The sequence below is a fragment of the Piliocolobus tephrosceles genome, chromosome 9, assembly GCF_002776525.5.
Source record: "Piliocolobus tephrosceles isolate RC106 chromosome 9, ASM277652v3, whole genome shotgun sequence".
NCBI classification, from domain to species: domain Eukaryota; kingdom Metazoa; phylum Chordata; class Mammalia; order Primates; family Cercopithecidae; genus Piliocolobus; species Piliocolobus tephrosceles.
The window spans coordinates 55,265,891-55,285,989 of record NC_045442.1 but is presented as its reverse complement, the minus strand read 5'-3'; the positions used below and the strand labels follow the sequence as shown (position 1 = coordinate 55,285,989).

Here is a 20,099-nt window from a genome sequence, read left to right as displayed (position 1 = left end):
TCCCCTCCCCTCCCCTCCCCTCCCCTCCCCTCTTCCTTTCATTTATTTTAAGTTCAGGGGTACAAGTGCAGGCTTGTTACATGGGTAAACTTGTGTCATGGGGGTTTGTTGTAAAGATTATTTAAGCCTAGTATCCATTAGTTATTTCTTCCTTATCCTCTCCCTCCTCCCACCCGCCACCCTCTGAAAGGCCCCAGTGTATGTTGTTCCCCTCTATGTGTCTATGTGTTCTCATCATTTAGCTCCCACTTATAAGTGAAAATATGCAGTATTTGGTTTTCACCCAAAATTATGAAAACCTTGGAAGACAACCTAGGAAATACCATTTAGGACATAGGCCTAGACAAAGATTGCATGACGATGATGCGAAAAGCAGTTGCAACAAAAGCAAAAATTGACAAGTGGAATCTAATTAAATGAAAGAGCATCTGCACAGCAAAAGAACCTATCAGCAGTGTAAACAGACAATCTACAGAATGAGAAAAAATTTTTACAAACTACGGATCCCTCAAAGGTCTTAATATTCAGCATCCATAAAGAACTTAAACAAATTTACAAGAAAAAAAAACAAGCAACCTCATAAAAGAAGTAGGCAAAGGATATGAACGGACACTTTTCTTCTCCTTCTTCTTTTTTTTTTTTTTTTTTGAGACAAAGTCTCACTATGTCACTCAGGCTGGAGTGCAGTGATGCGATCTCAGCTTATTGCAACCTCTGCCTCCCAGGTTCAATCAAGTGATTCTCCTGCTTTAGCCTCCCAAGTAGCTGGGACTACAGGTACCTGCCACCACGCCCCACTAATTTTTGTATTTTTAGTACAGACAGGATTTCACCATATTGGCTAGGCTGGTCGCAAATTCCTGACCTTGTGATCTGCGCGCCTCAGCCTCCCAAAGTGCTGGGATTACTGGCATGAGCCACTGCGCCCAGCCAAACAGACAGTTTTCAAAAGAAGACATACATGGGGCCAAAAAACAAATGGAAAAAAGCTCACATCACTGATCATTAGAGAAGTGCAAATCAAAACCACAATGGGAACAAATTTATTTTTGAGTAAGAACTAACTTCCATATCCCTCCCTTGTCACAGATCCCATGATCCAAACCCCTCCCACCCACTAGGCCCCACCTCCCAACACTGACACACTGGGGATCATATTTCAACATGAGTTTTGGTGGGAACAAACCACATCCAAACTATTGCACTGTGGTACCCAGCAAATATTATAACATTTATTGTGTAAGTTAAGAGATAGGATGAAATTTCCGTAAGCTGTCTTCAGTAGACAAATGGTATCTTTCTGCAACTGTATCAGATCATATTCATTCAATCAAAAAGAATTACTGAATTTTTAATAGGTGAGATTTTAGCAGTATAGAAAATAAACATAATCAATACATCCTTGGAGCTCACACTTTACTGTGAACATGCAAATAATTGAATAATTTAAATAGGAAGTGCTAAGAAGAAAACGTATAGGACAGTATGCTAGAGAGTGAGGGTGAGGGCATGTCTAGTTAGGGAGGCCTCCTTGGGGTGGTGCCATGTGAGCTGAGCTGATGCATACATGGTGATAAAAGTGAATTGTATGCAGATCCCAGGGGAGAGCAGTCTGGGCTCAGGCACAGTAAGTGTGAAGGTTTGAACAGGGAGCAAGCACTACATGTTCAAGGAACAGAGAGAAGGCCAGGGTGGTTGGAGTATGGTGAACAAGGATGAGAGTGGTAGCAGAGGGGGCCAGGAAGGTTGTCAGGGTTCAAGTGCTATAATGTGCTACAGGCCATTGTAAGGAGTCTATATTTTATTCTACAGGCAGTGGGACACCACCAAGGGTTTTTTATCAGGGGTACAGCCAGATTTGTAACCACCAGCTTCACATGTACATCATTGAAAAGTCTTTTTTAAATGGAAATAATTTTTCTTTGTATTTTATAGAATAGACCAGAGGACTGTCATTTGGCCAAAGGATGCTTTTGAAACTCGGCAGGACTTAAATGAGGTAGGTGCAATCATTACTGGTTATAAGAACATTAATTAGCCAATCATGAGTTTTACCATTCTTTTTCACAGTACTAGGAATTTGTTCTGATGAAAACTTAGTATTTTTGCTTTTAAGTGAACTTGTAATACTTATAGTTCTTTGTTCAATTGGTAATGTTTTTCCTTCTTCTAGAGCAAACATATTTAAAATATTGTTTGTGAGGTGGCTCACGATGTCTTGGCCCTAACCCAAGTCCAGCAGTCATTTTGTTACACTCTTTTCAGCTTTTCTTCAGGATTATATAACCATGGCTGTGACAGTTAACATCAGTAAAATTTTCTCTTAATTTTATTTTGTCTACATCTCTGTTTTTCCTAACGGCTCCTGCAGTTTCAAACATAATCATGCTTACTGTTTATCCACTGAGAATGATATAGTTTGGTGTTTGCAATGTGATTTTCTTAGTAGACTTTGAGACATGAAGCCATATTTTCCAATCCAAATGATTTCCCACCAAACTGGACATCATGATGTTAATTAGCTTGTTCTGGATTTTCTTTGGAATATGTAATTGAATTCTCCTGTATGAAATTAATGTAACATAATTATGATATCTATTATTATGAATGCCTTTGCGTAAGACATTGGTTTGGAATAGTGTCTGGCTCTTCTTGTCCTCATTGTAAATTAAGTAGTAGTGGGTGGTATTTAGTATGCCTGATTAGGGTCATAGCAAAGAGAACGGAAAGATCTGATGATCAGATGCCAAAAAAGGAAATGATGGGCTTTAGGCAAATTGTTTATTTGATGTTTTGAAGATGCATCGCTTCCTCCTCTTCCTTTCCCACTGCACAAAAGGGTATTTCACTAAATTTAGGTGATTTTCTTTTTCTTTTCTTTCTTTTGGTTAGAACTTGGTAGAAAAAAAATAGCTAAAAGTAAACCAGCTGCTTGGTTAAGCCAAGTTAAATAGCTAAAGTGGTAAAAAATGTCCTAAAGATAAGGACACAAAATTGTTATTTTTGTGTGCGTGCATACAGACAGGCTCCAAATTCTAATCTTCCTCATGGTAATGAGTGAAAAAGAGTTTAAGAGAAAAGAGGCAAGAGCCTAAGTCAGTGAGTGCAGCTGTCCTCCCCACTGTGAACAAGCAAAATGCTAGCTGTAAAGGAACAAAGGTTTGTTTTGACATAAGTGACTAGAAAAATTAGGTGACTGTAAGAGTCAACTCATGACAACTTTCGAGTATTTGGGAGAAACTGTTTCTTGAGCTGCAAGCCCATAAGGATGCTGAGATCACTTGAGCATTCCCAAATCGCAGTTGTGAAAAGCTATATTTGAAAATCTGCTTTTCCATATTCCTTCCTACATTGTATTTGCAAATGACATGAAGTTGTGTGCCAGCTTACTGCGCTGATTGCCTGGGCGTAAGAGCGCTAGATAGAGAGGTCCATCTAAAACAGCAGGCAGCACCATATTTTAAATGTGCACGCTTCCATACAGAGGTGACGCTGCTGACCCAGACTGGTTGAATACTTTATGTGCTGACAGTGGTTTTCTTCCACCAGGGGGTGAACTATATAGATTGACCCACATTCTTTCACACAGTTTCTGTTGTGGCCAAAATTTGGGAGACCAGAAAAAAGCCTTGGGGAAACTTGAAGGAGGTGCAGTATGAATGGGTCAGAGACCATCAAGGAGGGTGGATGTGTTCCCACTCATGGATTGAAATGTCCTATGTCATTCCCAGCATTTCTCAACTTATTGAACACCAAACTCTTTTACAGAAGAACCACCTAATCACATTTCTTTAGGCGACAGAGTCCCTATGGAACACAAATGGGAAACATTGCTATAATATTTTTAATGGGGATAGAAAATATATACAGAAAAGTACACAGGTCATAGGTATACAGCTGAATGAATTCTTAAAAAGTATGCAATCAGCACATAAATCAAGAAACAAAATATTACCAGCATCCCAGATGCCTCTCTGTAATTCCTTCCAGTCACTACTCTCCTATGAAGATAACTAGTATTTTTTAGTGTTTTATTCATTGATACACTCTTTTGTGTCTGGCTTTATTTGCTCCATGTTATGTTCATGAGGGTCATTCATGTTTGGTATATAGTCGTAGTTTTCATTTGCTTTGCTGTAACTTATTGTATACTTGTTTCTGGTTGTTGACTATTAAGAGCTGTTGTTATCTATCGTATATATTTTTATTACTATGAGCTGTTTACTGGCCTCTTTGTACAGCTGACTTTTTACAGGAGTATGCCTCCCATCTCTAAATAAACATGTAAGGTAGAACTTTTTGTTATGTTAGCTATCTTCATTGGTTTTTGTTCCTTTATTTTATTTATTCACCACCTGCCCACACATCCTTATAAAGAACCTATCAGTTCTGTTAACTGCACTCTGTTCCATACCAACTTACAAGTCTAAAACCAAAAAAGAGTTTCTTGAGCCTCATGAGAATCATGGTCCACAAATTTTTTCCAGATGTTTCCATATGTTGTACCTAAGTAATAATTACAAGATGCTACATATGTACCTTATATATTCCTCAAATTTTACATCAGGTATTTCACTGATGTACTATTTGTACTTCTTTGTCCACTCGCTCTGTGACTGACAGATGGGACTGTCAGTCAGCTTGGGACTCAGCTTGATTCCAGAGCTGGCACTTGACCCGAGGTCTTCTCTTCCTGGCACGGTGATACATGGTGTAGCGTATCTGCGTATGTTGTCTCTGTGTGTGTTTCTCATACTTTCCTACTGGGCTGAAGAGCTCACTAACTTCTTGTTTCCACTTGGCCTGAGTATAGATTTGACACCTGCCAGTCTCATTTTTCTTCTGCCAGCCTGGAGCTCCCAGTTTTTGACTTTGAGTCTCTTGATAGGAATTGCATTTTTTATTTCACAGTTTTTGGTATCTCTAGGACTAGGATATAGGAGTTTTTTCCAGTAAAAAGTCTGATTAAATCTCCCTACTGACATTCACCTGAGCTGTATGACTCTATCTCTATAAGACATCATCAGATTTTGGGGGTTAGGATCTTTTGAATCCTGACAGGAAAATTTTGTAGACTTGAGATGTCTCATCCACCTTAATCCTTGGTCTTAGTCAGTCTGCCAGTCCGTGTAATTCATAAGCATTCAATAGATCAGAAAGGTACTTGAAAGATAAAATGAAGAAAAATGATTGTTTTACTCTCTGTATGCTTGTAGATCACATTCCTTGATTCAGTTCCAATTAAGAAAAATAATGTATTTATAAAGAAAACTAATGAATCTCTCCTTCCCTGGGGAAAAAAAGCCATATTGGGTCCTCAAACTACTGTTTCCAACTCCCAGACTATATATGAAATAGCACCACATCAACTTCTTTTAGTTTTCATTTGTAAACTAAAATTACCAAGAAAAAATTGGTAGACTCAACAGTGAGGGTCAAAAGGGGATGATAATCTATTCTTCCCACCTTGCTTCCCCACTTCTAACTCTGTAGGAAGTTTTGAACTGGGCTAAGTCTAGGTGTCCTTTCGGAGATTTTTTTAAGTTTAATTAGATTTTTAAATGACAAATAATAATTGTACATTTGTATATATTTATGGGATACAACGTGGTGTTTTGATAAATGTGTACCTTGTAGAATGAACAAATCAGGTGAATTTGCATATTCAACACTTTGAATATGTATCAGTTCTTTGTGATGAGAACATTTAAGATCCTCTATTTCAGCTAATATACAATATATTGTTAACTATAGTCACTGTGTGGTGCAATAAAACACCAGAACTGATTTATCCTGTCTAACTGAAACTTTATACCCTTTCACTAATGTCTCCTCTTTTCCTGTCCACTGCCTCCCCACCAGCCTCTATTAACCCTATTTTACTCTCTACTAAAAGTTTGACTTTTTTAGATTCCACTTATAAGTGAGATCATATATTGAAAGTGAGGCCTTTCAATTTTAACATTCATTGATTCTACCCCTTTTCCATTTTCCCAGTGCTTTCAGAATGTGGCCATAGCTTCCCATCAGGGATGGAATAAGGAAAACTAAGTGACTCATGGTTAAGGCCAATCCACCATCTGAAGCCTTATTGGGGAGTGAATAGTAAGTAGTGCAATGGAAGTGATATATGTGCTTAGCACAGTTATTTATCAGTCTCACACAAGAGAGAGGCCACATTATTGTAAGTGAAGAATTGTGATCAGCTGGGGATCTGGAGTGGTATGGCTGGAGGAGGCTGAAGCTCTGGGTCACCATGGGCCTTCTTTTCTTCTTTATTATACTCACCCAACCCAAGTCCTATGTCATATCATACAGAAGGAAGCAGTCACCTCAAAAACTGATGGCCTCTGTGCTCAGGAAAAACACTTTATTTTCTTGTCTGATAGATACTTTGAAGGTATTCTGCATTTACCTTTTGGATAAAACAATGTCAGTTGAGTGAATATGAGTTTGTTTTCATTTTACTTCTTACCTGGAATTTCAAGGCCATATAGATAAAGTCAGCCACAAGCCAATTGACCTTGAAGGAGAAGCTTTGGTGACCTTACATGGATTACATATTTCCCTTGTCTTTGAGGCTTATTGGCCATGAAACTGTCTTGTGCTGGCATTGACCATCACTATTGTTTATCCTCTCCAGGCCTAAGAAGGCAGCTTATAAATCTGAAAAAATAAAACAATCTTGTCATGGGTTAACGGGTTTACCCAAGAGAGATGTGTTGAGCACAAAGAAGCAGATGCTGAATCCTGGAATGTGAAAATGGATAAATGTTGCATCAGTCTTTTGCACACCAATAAACTCTATACCTCCAATGGTGAGGATTTCAAGGTAGCTAAGACTTAAGGCATCAGTGGGAGGAATACTTCTAGGTGGGTATATTGACTTTTTTTTTTTTTTGTCCCCAGAATCAAACCATAGAGACAGTTGTCTGTCTCTCCCATGTATGTTTCTCACATGGTAAGGAGTCTAAGTGGGATGCCTCATTGTAGGAACATAGAAAAATGTAAAACCTTAATAGAATTAGGAGGACAGAATAAGTTCAGTTGCAGGGAGTGAACGAGATAGAGGGGATGGGGACTATGTTTAGAAAGTTTGAGATTCTGAAGTCTATGGCAACTTGCTGAGGTGGCCAGCCATAGTGAAGTGGAAGGAACACTGGAATTGAGGAGGTTGAGGAATTATGAAGCCAGACATTAGCCTGATTGTCAGCCTGGACATTGAAGTAACTGAATATGTCAGGGACCACTGATGGAGAGTAAGAAACCAACCCAGATGGAAGTTGCTGAGTCCTGTAATATCCAGGTCATGGAATGGGAAAGGATGGTGTTGTCTTTTGTAGGGGAGAAGAAATTGGTAGACTCAACAGTGAGGGTCAAAAGGGGATGATAATCTACTCTTCCCGCCTTGCTTCCCCATTTCTAACTCTGTGAGGTAGAGAGTAGGAAAGAGAAATGATTTTTCAAGGTGGAGAAATTTCAGTCATGTTGTTACTTCATGAGGAATGTTAACACTGTCACACTGGCTAAGCCATTTCACCTGGTAACTAGTAGAACCTAAAGCATCTGAAAAAGGCAAGCACAAGTTCTCTGGTACTGCATTGTGCTCCCTTTATGAGTGCTTAGCCCATTTATGGCCAAGGTTGCAATGTTTTGAATTTTTACAATCAGACCTTGGCGATGACCTTGAGCAGTAGGATATAAATAACTCCCACATGCTGAGCACTCCAACAATGGAACACTAGGCATAAATGGATTAGAGTGAGAGGATAATAGCATCTCTTTAATCGAAAGAATATTACTGTAACTTATTCTGAAGAATTCGTTATAAGTGCTCTTTGTGTTTATAGAATAAGGTAGAAATATTGTTGCTGTTAATTGACCCTACAGGGCATTCTAAAGGTGTGTTCTGCCTCTGTTACTGCTTTGAAATTTCGTATTGACTTTATCAAAAATAGGAGATTTCCAGATTTGTGTTTGTCATCGTCACCTTCACTGGTTATCGAGGAACCAGAGGAAGAGAAGATGCTCACAATGGGCATGGATTCAGACTTGTGCTGTGCTATATTCTGACTGTGGTTCTACCATAAGAGGACAAATTCCTTAGGAATACCATTAGAATCTAGAGGAAGAGGCTATCTTATAAGAAACAAATGTAATAAATTACTAGCATGCAACAGATGTGCAATAATGACCTAATATCAATATTAAGAAGTTTAACCTTGAATCTGTAATTGCAGTCTTATTCTACAAAAGAGATACCTATTTTTATTTAGCTTGGTATGAAAGAGATGATTTATTTACCTGCAATCAATATGAAAAATTAATTTTTCTTCATATACTACTGTCAACTCTTATCTGTTTAATTATGCTGGTCATAATTAAACTTTAGCCTCAATGTCAAAGATATCTATGAAGAATCCTTTAATATGTTAATTTTGTTAAAAGTAGGACAATTTACACACATGCGGTGTCCCTCTTTGAGTCAGTATGCATGTGTCTATGTCTTTGTGTATCTCCATGTGAAAGACTAGATTGTGTTTTTATTAGCATCCACAGTTTAACATATAGGCATTTTGGCATCAAGCCATATCAGGCCTCAAGATGGTACGTATTGTTTTGTTCAGGATGTGTTTCTTTCTCAAAATTGTGTTAATTTTGTGAAAATGGTCAAGAAAGAGGCTTCTTAGGCCTTTAACATTCTTGAGCTGACTGAATAGTATTATTTCTGTAAGAATAGGCAGCTGTATTTTTGTATTCAAATACAAACCCAGTCTGCAGGGTTAGGCCTTAATTCAGGATTGATTGAGGATGTTTTACAAAGTATCTGGGATTCTTTCCGTGTGACTGAATGTCAATTCAACTCGGTTTTAATAAGAACAGGATGTTATTGATATATATCTGAAAACTTAGGATCAGGATAGGCTGTATGCATGGCTAGGTCCAGAGATGAAAACTCATCATGGAGATGCCATCTATTCCTAGCTCTTGGTTCTTCTTTTTCTATATTGGCTTCATCTTTATTTAGGTCAGCCCCTCTCTAGAGACAAATTATTTAGTCACTAATTCCAGTGTATATTAGTTTTCTATTAATGGGTAGTAAATTACCAAGAACTTAGTGGCTTCAAACATGTATTTATTAGCTCACAGTTATGCAGGTCAGAAGTGTGGGTGGACTCAACTGGGTTTTCTACTTAAGGTTTCATGAAATTGAAATCTAGGCACTGGCTGGGTAGTTTCTTATCTGGAGGATCTGGAGAAGAGCCTCCGTCCCAGCTTCTGCAGATTGTTGCCTGAATTTAGTTCCTTGTAGTTGTGCAACTATGTGTCCTGCTTCCTTGCTGGGTGTCACCTGAGGGCAGCTCTCAGCTTCTAGAGGCTGTCACACTCCCCCTCCTCACCCTTTATCTTGGAGTCAGCAACAGCGTGGCAAATCCTTGTGCTTTGAATTTCTCTGATGTTGTCTTTTGCTACCAACTGGAAGAAATGCTGTGCATTTTAAAGGCCTCCCCTGATTGGTCCAGGCTCAGCCAAGTAATCTGTATCTTTGGTCAGCTGAGTTAAAGCTTTAATTACATTTGCAAATCTCTTCATAGAAGTACCTAGATTAGTGTTTGATTATGTTATCAGGGTATAGGAATCTTGATGGCTACCTTTAGGATTCTGCCTACCACATATGAAATAACAGCCTCTTCTTCCTAGTTCTAAAAAGTCCCATATTTGAGTCTCATTTATCTGGCTTGGGGCATGTGCCCATTTCTGAATCAGTCCCTGTGATGATGGCGTTTGGAATAAGCTGATTTGTTAGACTTGGGCCATATTTCCCACTTAGGATCTAGGAGTGCTGTTCTCAGAAGATGAGTAATTAGATGCTGGGCTGCATAATGTTGGTCTCTGGAAGCATGAACTCCAAAGTAATTTTCCTCTCTGCTGGACCCCTGCAGGATGCCACTTGGCGTTTTTCTGGTATGGTTTTTTGAGTTGAGGTAGAGTCACCTATCTCCCCTACCAAGGTTTGTTCCTCAGCTGGAACAGTATCCTATGATTCATTTAATTTTAGACAACTTTTGTTATCAGTGTCAATGAGCACATCCTGTAGCCAACATGGTCATGGTGTGAACACTAGTTCTCATTCCCAGTTAAATGAACTGCATGGCAAAAAAGCTCTCAACTACTTCCAGGTCTGGTTTATTCTGCCCCATTGTTCAGATGCAACTATCCAGCCTGCCTTCTTGTCTCCAGGGAAACCAGATCTGTGGGCCTCACCCTCAGGGGAATCCTTAGTGTGGTGTTGGCAGAAAAAGTGGAAGCCATGTCAGCAGCTGCCTCTAGTTTTCCTTGTCTGGGAACTGCCTCGGAGAAGCATCAGAGGTGTTGGACTGAGCAGAGGCATTGAGGCAGGACTTGCCTAGTTGACCCACCTGTGCTGCCTTTTGCCTGGCAGCCTACCCATCACCCCAGCTCCCCTGCAACTTTGCCCCATTGGCTCCTCCTGTTTTCTCTGGCATGACATCTTGATCCTTTTTCTTGTTGCTCACTCTTTCAGGTATTTCTCTTCATACTACTAATTTCCTACTCTCTCATGGAAGGCTGGAAGGAACTGTATCCAGTTCAGTGGCTCCTAGGGGCCAGCCTGTGCTATAGTTTTTATTGCTTTTTGGTGAAAGTATAAATATAAGATAAATGAATATAGTGAGTTTTTTTTTTTTTTTAAATAAAGTCTATGAACAACTCTTCACTTAGACATTGTTCTTAAAATTTTCATTTTGTGAAGAAATGATGGGGAGGGGATTTGTTTGTTTTCTTTCTCACATGCTCTCACTTGGTGAAATATAAAGTTGACAGCTTTCATAAATATATTCTGCTCCACCTACCCCTGCTAACTTTTAGAAAATATTTCTGCTGATCTGAAGACCAAATTTTTCCTGAGAACTGTGTCCTTTGAGACGTTTTCTTCTAAGGTAATTCATTCTTTCAGCAGGATTTGTTGAGAAGCAAATGTGTACCCAGCTTTGGGTCTGGTACGGGGTGAGGTGCAAGAGCTGCAGTACAAGAATGGACTTCGTTGTCCTCACTTCCCAGAGGTTTACAGGGACACACATCAAGTCCAGACATCTGGCCTTCCTAGCCTTGGCACCTATTGTCTTTTTTAGGACATTTTTGGCCTTCTGAAGATTATAAAACTCAAGTTTATAGAGAGACAAGAGCTGAATTTTTTTATTTTCTTACAAAATATTAGATTTGAAAACCTAAGTATCTATCAACAGAGAAATGGATAAAGAAAATATGGTACTTATATACAATGGAATATTTTCCAGTCAGAAAAAAGAATGAAATACTGTCATTCACAGCAACATGGGTGATCCTGGAGAAAATTATGTTAAATGAAATAAGCCAGTCACAGAAAGATAAACACTGCATGTTCTCGCTCCTGTGTGAATGCTAAAAAAGTTGATCTTGGCTGGGCGAGGTGGCTCACGCCTGTAATCCCAGCACCTTGGGAGGCCAAGGCGGATGGATCATGAGGTCAGGAGATCAAGACCATCCTGGCTAACACGGTGAAACCTCATCTCTACTAAAAATACAATAAAAAATTAGCCGGACATGGTGGCCGGCGCCTGTAGTCCCAGCTACTTGGGAGGCTGAGGCAGGAGAATGGTGTGAACCCGGGAGGCGGAGCTTGCAGTGAGCCAAGATCGCGCCACTGCACTCCAGCCTGGGTGACAGAGCAAGACTCCATCTCAAAAAAAAAAAAATTATCTCATAGAAATAGAGAGTAGAATAGTGGTTACTAGATGCTGGGACGGGTAAGGGGAAGAGAGAGAGATAGGGAGGGATTGGTTAAAGGATATAAAATCATAGCTAGATAAAAGGAATAAGTTCTAGTATTCTACAGCACTGTAGTGTGACTCTCATCAATAATAATTTACTACGAGTTTTCAAATAACTAGGAGGGAAGATTGTGAATGTTCCCAACACAAGCAAATGGTAAATATTTGAGGTGGTGAATAATCTCATTATTGTGATTTGATCACTATATATGTATCAAAACTCACCATGTGCCCTATAAATATGTATAATTACTATGTGTCAATTCAAAATTTAAAAATATATAACTTAAAAATTAGTATTTGAGGAAATGGCCATGCTTTCCAATGTGACCTGCCATCCTTAAAGGCATAGATATATGTTATTTCATATGGCATGTGATTTTATGATTTTCAGTGAACACTTACTGATTTCTAATATTCATTGAATTTTAGAAATTGAAGGAGTTAAGGTAGTGTTATCAGAAAAAGTACAGGGCCCATGAGCCAGCATTATTTGGTGGTTTGCCCTGTGACACAGAATGAGCCAGATTAAGGGCCCAGTGGGCCATCTCCTGTGCTCTCATCTTACTAAGTTTAGTTTTGAAGGTGAATATTTTTCAGGGCTAAAATAAATGGAAACAAAGCCACAAAGAAGCAACCATATGGGTTACAACCCAGACTAGCTTTGGACTTTAGCCCTTGGGATTTAATTAATGTTCTGGGAAAAATGACTAGTTAGAAGCTTTTCCATCTTAAGACCTGTGCTTTTGGATAGTTAAAGTACTAGTAATTCCATTGAGAAACTATTGAAGTTCATTCCATGAGTTGTAAGTGAGACAAATTGTATTTTCAGAAAAATCAGTCTTACTATCTAGAAAAGCTCAGAGTTCTGCTTTAAAGTGGGAGTTGATAAAATGGTATTATTCTCTCCCAAACATCTTATTCTTACTATTCATTGAATAAAGTGAACATAACAAGGATATCACAATCAGGTGAAATCAAGTATAGGATTCCCCCTTTCCAGGTTGAAGTCATTTAGCTGAAGGGAAATGTGGGTTTCATTATTGTGTATTGTGGCTAGGTTGTCCTTGTTTAAAAAGAATTGCTGATAGGAGCCGAATAAGACCTGGATCTTCTTGTCAACAGAAGGCTCCTTAAGGTGAATAGCTTGTTCTCCTACATTGAATTTCTCCTTTGGGAGGTGCCGGGGAGTGAGGGCTGAGCTCCTGAACAAAGGGAAGCTGGGCCGGGCTAAGCTGAGGTGTGCTGTGCTGCAAATCATGCTCAGACACGAGTGACGCTGTCCCCAGAGGAATTCTCCAAAAGTCCAATGTGTTTACTTTAGGGGAGGGATAAATTTGGCTTTGTCTTGTAATGGTCGACATTGGGAGAAGTCCCACTTTGTTGGCAAGAACATCAAGAAGTTCAGGAAGCAATACCTTCTTGCTTCTGAGCACTTCACACTTTATACATCCTGGTGGGGGTGGGAGCAGCTCTCAAGGGAACCAACCGAAAGATAAAAAGGCAATGAGGTAGTCAAAGGGCTGGGACTCAGAGAAAAGCTTTTGGCCCTGGGGCAAGTAGAACTAAGTGGGCAACTGAGGCATTTATAGTGTGTCAAGGCCCCAGGGAATAGGGACCTTGGACTTCTTGTGTTGAAAGACCCTGCCTCAGACCTACTGAACCAGAATCTCTGGAATGGGCATGTCCTGGAAGTGCACGTCTTTCGTAAACTCCCCTGTGATTTTTAAGCACTTTAAGGTTTCTAAACCAGGGTAGTAGGAGGGCTCAATATTGGATACTCAGAGATCCCCGCCCCTCCCTGCAAACACTGGCCAAAGGACCCAGAAAAACAAAACTCAGATACAATGGCAGTCTTTTTATTGATCGGCTCTTTTCTACACATTGTGCTAGGATGCAGCAGTAAACAATGGAGGCACGGTGCTAGTTCTTATGGAGCTGAAAAGAGCCAATAAACAATACACAAAATTACAAATTGTGGTGAGCCTTGTGAAGGAAATAAACGAGATGCTAAAAGAGACATTAGGGGCCCCCTGCTGAGATAAGATAATCAGAACTGGCTCAATAATTTGATGGGATTTTGGCCGTGAAACAACCAGAGCTGAGTAGGGTCTGGAGAGGAGGGGGCAGAGAGCAGGTGAATCAGCAGATGGAAAGGAAGGGTGTTGTATATATGTGGGTGGGCATATATTCGAGAAACATTGAAATTCAGGGAAGAAGAGTGGTAAGTAAGAACGGAGATATTTGCAGACCCAGTCATGTCCCCAGTTTTGAGCAGATTTCCAACTTGATTTGCTTCATATCATCATAGGGAATCTATATGCAATTCTTGGATAGATAAAAGAATGGGGAGGAGGACTAAACCCTTTCATACGAACTAAATGTAAGCGGTGCCTGCTCTGGGACTGGTGAATTGCAGACAAAGGCACCCTAAAATAGTATTTAACCATCCAGCCTGTGTGGGTGTTCTCTATTTCAACCCAACTAAAGTGGGACCTGAGTAATTGTAGAGGAGAGAAAATGAGTAGAGTATTTTCTAAAACAAGTAGCATATTCTCCATTATGTAAACGGAAAAAATTAGCTTTTTAAAGAAAACTACACCTACGTTTCACAGACTTCTCTCTGGCTTCTTTCTTAACCAGATAGGATAGTTGGAGCAGCAGAGGTGGTCATTGTTCTTTACCGGGCCTTTTAGCCCTTACTCAACTTTCTTGCAGATTCTAGACATTTATATGAGGAGACTTTGGATATAAACCAGGAAAAGTACTAGCAGGCTGGCCCTGAGTGATGGGCTTGGGGAGCCAGGGGAGCCAGGGGAGTGGAAGTCCTAGCAGAGATGGCTGGGTTGAGGTGGCACTAGGACTGTAGGGGTTTATTAAGACCCAGAATGAAGGGTCCTGCATCTTCTGTAGAGGGAAAAGCATGTTCCTGCATTAAAGGTTACTAAGTCAGGCATGATAGAAGTGAAATGGGTGGTTAGTCACTCACTCCCTGGGCTTGCTGTTTCTTTCCTCCATAGCCCTATGACAATAATAACTGTCATGATTGATTTGTTTACTTGCTTATTAGTGATCTCCCCGCTAGATTGGAAGCCCCACGAGGAAGGGGCTGCTAATAGCCTCATATTGCAGAGCCTAGTGCAGCTGTTGCATGGAAAGCTGCCTGGCTTTCCATGTGGAGCTGGATATGTGGCATCATGCCTGCAAGGTGGACACAAACTCTGTACGTGCACTGCAAGCTGTCCTGAAGCCTTCTTGGGGTGGCTCTGCAGGGCACAGACGTGGTAGGACAGATCACCCATCCACTGGAAGGACATGTATGTGACAGTGGTGTAGATCAGGGGTCTCAAACCCCGGAGCCATGGACCAGTACCAGCCTGTAGCCTGTTAGGAACTGGGCTGCACAGCCAGAGAAGATGAGCAGTGGACAGCGAGCTTTACTGCCTGAGCTTCACCTCCTGTCAGATCAGCAGTGGCATTAGATTCTCAGGAGTATGCACCCTATTGTGAACTGTGCATGCGAGGAATCTATGTTGCACACTCCTTATGAGGATCTAATACCTCATGATCTGAGGTGGACCAGTTTCATCCCAAAACAATTCCCGTTCCCAAGTCCATGGAAAAATTGTCTTCTGCAAAACCAGTCCCTGGTGCTAAAAAGGTTGGGACTGCTAATGTAGATTACTCATAGACAAATCTCCCTGCCCCCTTGTCCTGGGTTCCTTGATCCTCAGAACAACTATCTCTTCATGGACCCATCCCATACAGTGTGTCCAAGTCCCCACCCTCTGTTCAGGAAGAGTTATGAGTGGCCCATGGTGCCAAAAGGCAGACTGTCCTCAGGCAGTGGGTCAGTGAAGGGTGGGAAGGAATATTACTGAGGACAGCTGGTCTGCAGAGTTTCTTCCACTTTGCCTTCTTGTCCTCCATTTACAACAGTTCGTTTTCCCTTCTACTTGGGGATCTGCTTGTTTCTCCAGATCTTCATCTTTTGTCTCCTCTTCCATTTGCCACTTAATTTCTTCCCCATTACTCTAAGCGTAGTCCTATCTTATAGCTAAAGAAGGAATAAACCAGCCGTACAACTAGATCTCCTTTGACACTCAGAGTCTTGCTTAGTGTGAGTACAGTGAGGGAGAAAGTGAAAGAGGAAGATGGATGAGAACAACCGATGGATGCTGCTGCTTTTTTTTCCCCCTGTTGCCCAGTCTGGATTGCAATGGCGTGATCTTGGCTCACTGCACCCTCTACCTCCTGGGTTCAAGCAATTCTCGTGCTGCAGCCACCCAAGTAGCTGGGATTACAGGAGTGTGCCACCATGCCTGGCTAAGGTTTTATATTTTTAGTAGAGACAGGGTTTCACCATGTTGGCTAGGTTGGTCTTGAACTCCTGACCTCAAATGATCCACCCACCTTGGCCTCCCAAAGTACTGGGATTACAGGGGTTAGTCACTGTGCCCAGCCACCAGTGGATACTTCTAGCCATAACTGGGTCATGGCATTAAACCTCTCTTCCTATGGGAGACCAGGCATCTCTGAATGTGAACTCCTGTGCAGTGAAATTCTTTGAAACCTATTTGTGTTGTCTGGACATTTGGTTCCGTTCCAAACACAGTGTCTAAGCACCCACTCCATGCCAGATTCTGTGCATCCATCTCCAGTCCATGTGCCTGTTTGCTTTTCTCTCCTTTCAAGTTGTAAGGGGACTTAGAAGTCATATAGCCTAAGGACCTTGCAAGGCAGGTGCAGAAATAAGACCCTGGGGGGTAAAGTGATGAGTCAAGGCCTCAGTGTCAGTGTGGAGTACAGCCTTGCCACATGGCCAGAGCTCTGTCCGGCAGCCTTTGGGGTTTGGAGATAGTCATACTAAACACAGAATCCAGTCCTTGAGTGTTTGCCACATGCTGGTGCTCTGCAAAGTGCTTTCCAGCTTTCCATGATTTCCCTTGTGTAATTCTGAGAGCATCCCTTAGAGCAGGTACCATTGTTGCTGCTACCACTGCCCCTTTTTTAGAGAGGACATTAAGGCCCAGAATAATTAGGATGCTTGGCCAAAGTCAGACACATGGTATGTGGCAAAGCTGACATTCTCTCTCATTCTGTGGGAACCTGAAGTCTATGCCCTCTTTTGCTTTGCAGAATATACAAGAGCACTTATAAATTTGAGACAGGCAGCTGGTTCTACAATTTAAAAAAAAGAATGAAAGGTAAAGTTAAAGAAAGAAAGAATACCAGTCTTTCTTTTTACTTGCCTTTCATTCACTTTTAAAAATTGTTAAAATACATCTAACCTAAAATTTATCATTTAACTTTTTTTTTTTTTTTTGAAACAGAGTCTCACTCTGTTGCCCAGGCTGGAGTGCAGCGGCATGATCTCGGCTCACTGCAACCTCTGGCTCCTGGGTTCAAGCAATTGTCCTGTCTCAGACTCCCAAGTAGCTGGGACTACAGGTGCCCCCACCATGCCCGGCTAATTTTTGTATTTTTAGTAGAGACAGAATTTCACCATATTGGTCAGGCTGGTCTCGAACTCCTGACCTCAAGTGATCCTCCTGCCTCTGCCTCCCAAAGTGCTGGGATTACAGGTATGAGCCACCACGCTCGACCTTTTGTTCTTTTCTTTTCTTTCTTTCTTTTTTTTTTTTTTGAGATGGAGTCTAGCTCTGTCGTCCAGACTGGAGTGCAATGGTGCGATCTTGGCTCACTGCATCTTCCGCCTCCTGGGTTCAAGAAATTCTCCTGTCTCAGCCTCCTAAGTAGCTGAGATTACAGGTGCATGCCACCACACCCGGTTAATTTTGTTATTTTTTCATAGAGACAGGGTTTCACCATGTTGATCAGGCTGGTCTCAAACTCCTGACCTCAGGCGATCCACCACCTCGGTCTCCCAAAGTGCTGGGATTACAGGCATGAGCCACTGTGCCTGGCCACCATTTAACCATTTTTAAGTGTGTAGTTCAGTGGCATTAAGTACAGTCACACTGTTGGGCAACCATCACTACCATCCATCTCCAGAACTTTTTTCATCTTCATATATATAAATATATATATAAATACATATGTTTATATATTTATATATATGAACCTCCTGGCCTCAAGTGATCTGCCTACCTCAGCCTCCCAAAGTGCTGGGATTTACAGGCTTAGGCCACTGCTCCCAGCTTCGATGAATTTTACTACTCTAAATATCTTATGCAAGTGGAAGTATACAGTATTTATCCTTTTGTGACTGGCTTATTTCACTTAGCATAATGTCCTCAAAGTTTATACATGTTGTGGCATGTAGCCTGTGTCAGAAGTCCTTCGTTTTGAGTGTTGGACAATGTTCCATTCTATGTGCATAACCACCTTAGGTTTATCCATTCACCCGCTCATGGACACTTAGGCTGCGTCCACCTTGTGTTAATCTGTTAGATCTTCCCTAACAAATACCACAGACTTGGAAGCTTAAACAACATAAATGTATTTTTTCACAGTTCTGGAGACTAGAAGTCCCAGATCAAGGTGCCAGCAGGGTCGATTTCTCCTGAGCCTCTCTCCTTGTCTTGCAGACAGCTGCCTTCTCATTGCATCTTCACATGGCTTTCTTTCTGTCTGTCTCCCTGGTATCACTTCCTCATCTAACCCTAATTGCCTCTTTAAAGGGGTCGTCTCCAAATACAGTATCATTGGGGGTTAGGGCTTCAACATATAAATTTTGTAGAGACACTATTTTATCCAAAACATACCTCTTGGTCATTGTGAGTAATGCAGCTATGAGTATGGGTGCATGAATATCTATTCAAGTCCCTGCTTCCAATTGTTCTGGCTAGATATGCAGCAATGAAATTGCTGGATGATATGGTAATTCTATTTTTAACATTTTGGGAGCCCATCATTCTGTTTTGCATAGTGGCTGCACTGTTTTACGTTCCCATGGCATTATTTGTTAATCTTCAGGGTAGTTTTGCTCTTTTTGAGAGGCCACTGATTTCCAGTGTCCTCCAGTAGGAAACTTGCCTGGAATCTTTCCGTTTGCCTTCCAGCTGCTTGTTTACTAAATACTAAATCCTCCCAGAAACTTGGTGTCCCTGCTCCTTCTGCAGCTCCTGTCAACAACCTCAGTTCTTACTTCTACACTCAGCTGCTGGGAAAACATCCCAGGATGGAGGAGGAAGCCAAAACAATGGCTCGGTCCCACACAGGTGCTTCACATGGGCTCCCAGGCAGCAGCCCCTGAGCTCTTAGGAGGTTTGTGCCAGGTCCCACCCCATCTCCGGGCATGGCAGAGGTGTGATCCTGAGCCCACCTAGTCACTTGCTGCTTTCACAATGGTGAAGAGACAACAGATTTTAGACATCCCTTGGTAGGCAGCTTGTAAAACACTACTGTAGGTTCATACATCAGCAGAATGGATCAAGGGTTGTGCGTGGGACTTGATCTTGCATGGAAGGGAGGAGTTAGGGTGTGAGAGATGTTGGGAAGATGTTTATGTGAGGAAAGGTGTGAAGGTATGTATGGAGCAGGGGTGTGTATGTGGAATAGTGTGTGAAGGCATGGGAGTTGGATGTGGGTGTGCGGGGGGTGGGTGTGCATGGGTTATGTGTGAAGTAGCCTGGGAGGTTTCGGGGGGTGGATGTGAGGGTATGAAGTATGTATGGGGTAAGGGTGTGTGTGTGTGGAAGATGGGGTGTTTGTAGGTGTGGGGAGTAGGGATGAGAGTATGGGGGTTTGGTATCAGCATCTGTGTGGAGGAGGTGAGGGGTAGGTTTAAGAGTGCGTGTAGGATGGAGGTGAGCACTAGGGGTGGAGGGTGTACATACATGTGTGTGTGGAGTAGGGGGTGAGGGTGTGTATATGGCAGGGGTGGGGCTGTGGACTGGGTGTGACACTGTGTGGGGGAAAGGATATGTAGAGGGTAGGGTATGAGTAAGTGTGTGTGTGCCTGTGTGTATTGGAGGGTCCTAGCAGGGAAAGGACCAGTGACTCTGCTCCTAGTGCCCACCCCTTCTGGAGCTGGGAGGATAGGAGAGCAGCTGAGACCTGTAGAACATTCTTGTGGAGAGGGAGCGAGCCCGGCCGGGCACTCAGGCTGACTCACTTTCACCTGGTCGGGGGAATGAATTTGCTGGCATCTGCATCATGGCAGGATGCATGCGTCAATCTGTATGACTTTGTTCTTATTAAGAATCATGGGAGAAATTTTAAATGAGAAATGAAGAGAGTGGGTGGGAGGTTATGCTGAGGGCTATGAAAGATGAATTGCCTCTTCCCTAGTGGCTGGGTTAT

General features: G+C 41.7%; 1 protein-coding gene across 9 annotated transcripts in view; it reads left to right on the top strand.

The window, feature by feature from the left end:
* Positions 1 to 20,099, top strand: part of FAM13C (family with sequence similarity 13 member C) — a 115,163-nt gene that overhangs the window by 57,229 nt on the left and 37,835 nt on the right. For all 9 annotated transcript variants that reach the window (XM_023185594.1, XM_023185593.1, XM_023185598.1 and 6 more), the window contains one exon: positions 1,936 to 1,999. In XM_023185594.1, the coding sequence (XP_023041362.1) occupies positions 1,936 to 1,999 (64 nt within the window). The remainder of the gene's footprint in view (positions 1 to 1,935; positions 2,000 to 20,099) is intronic.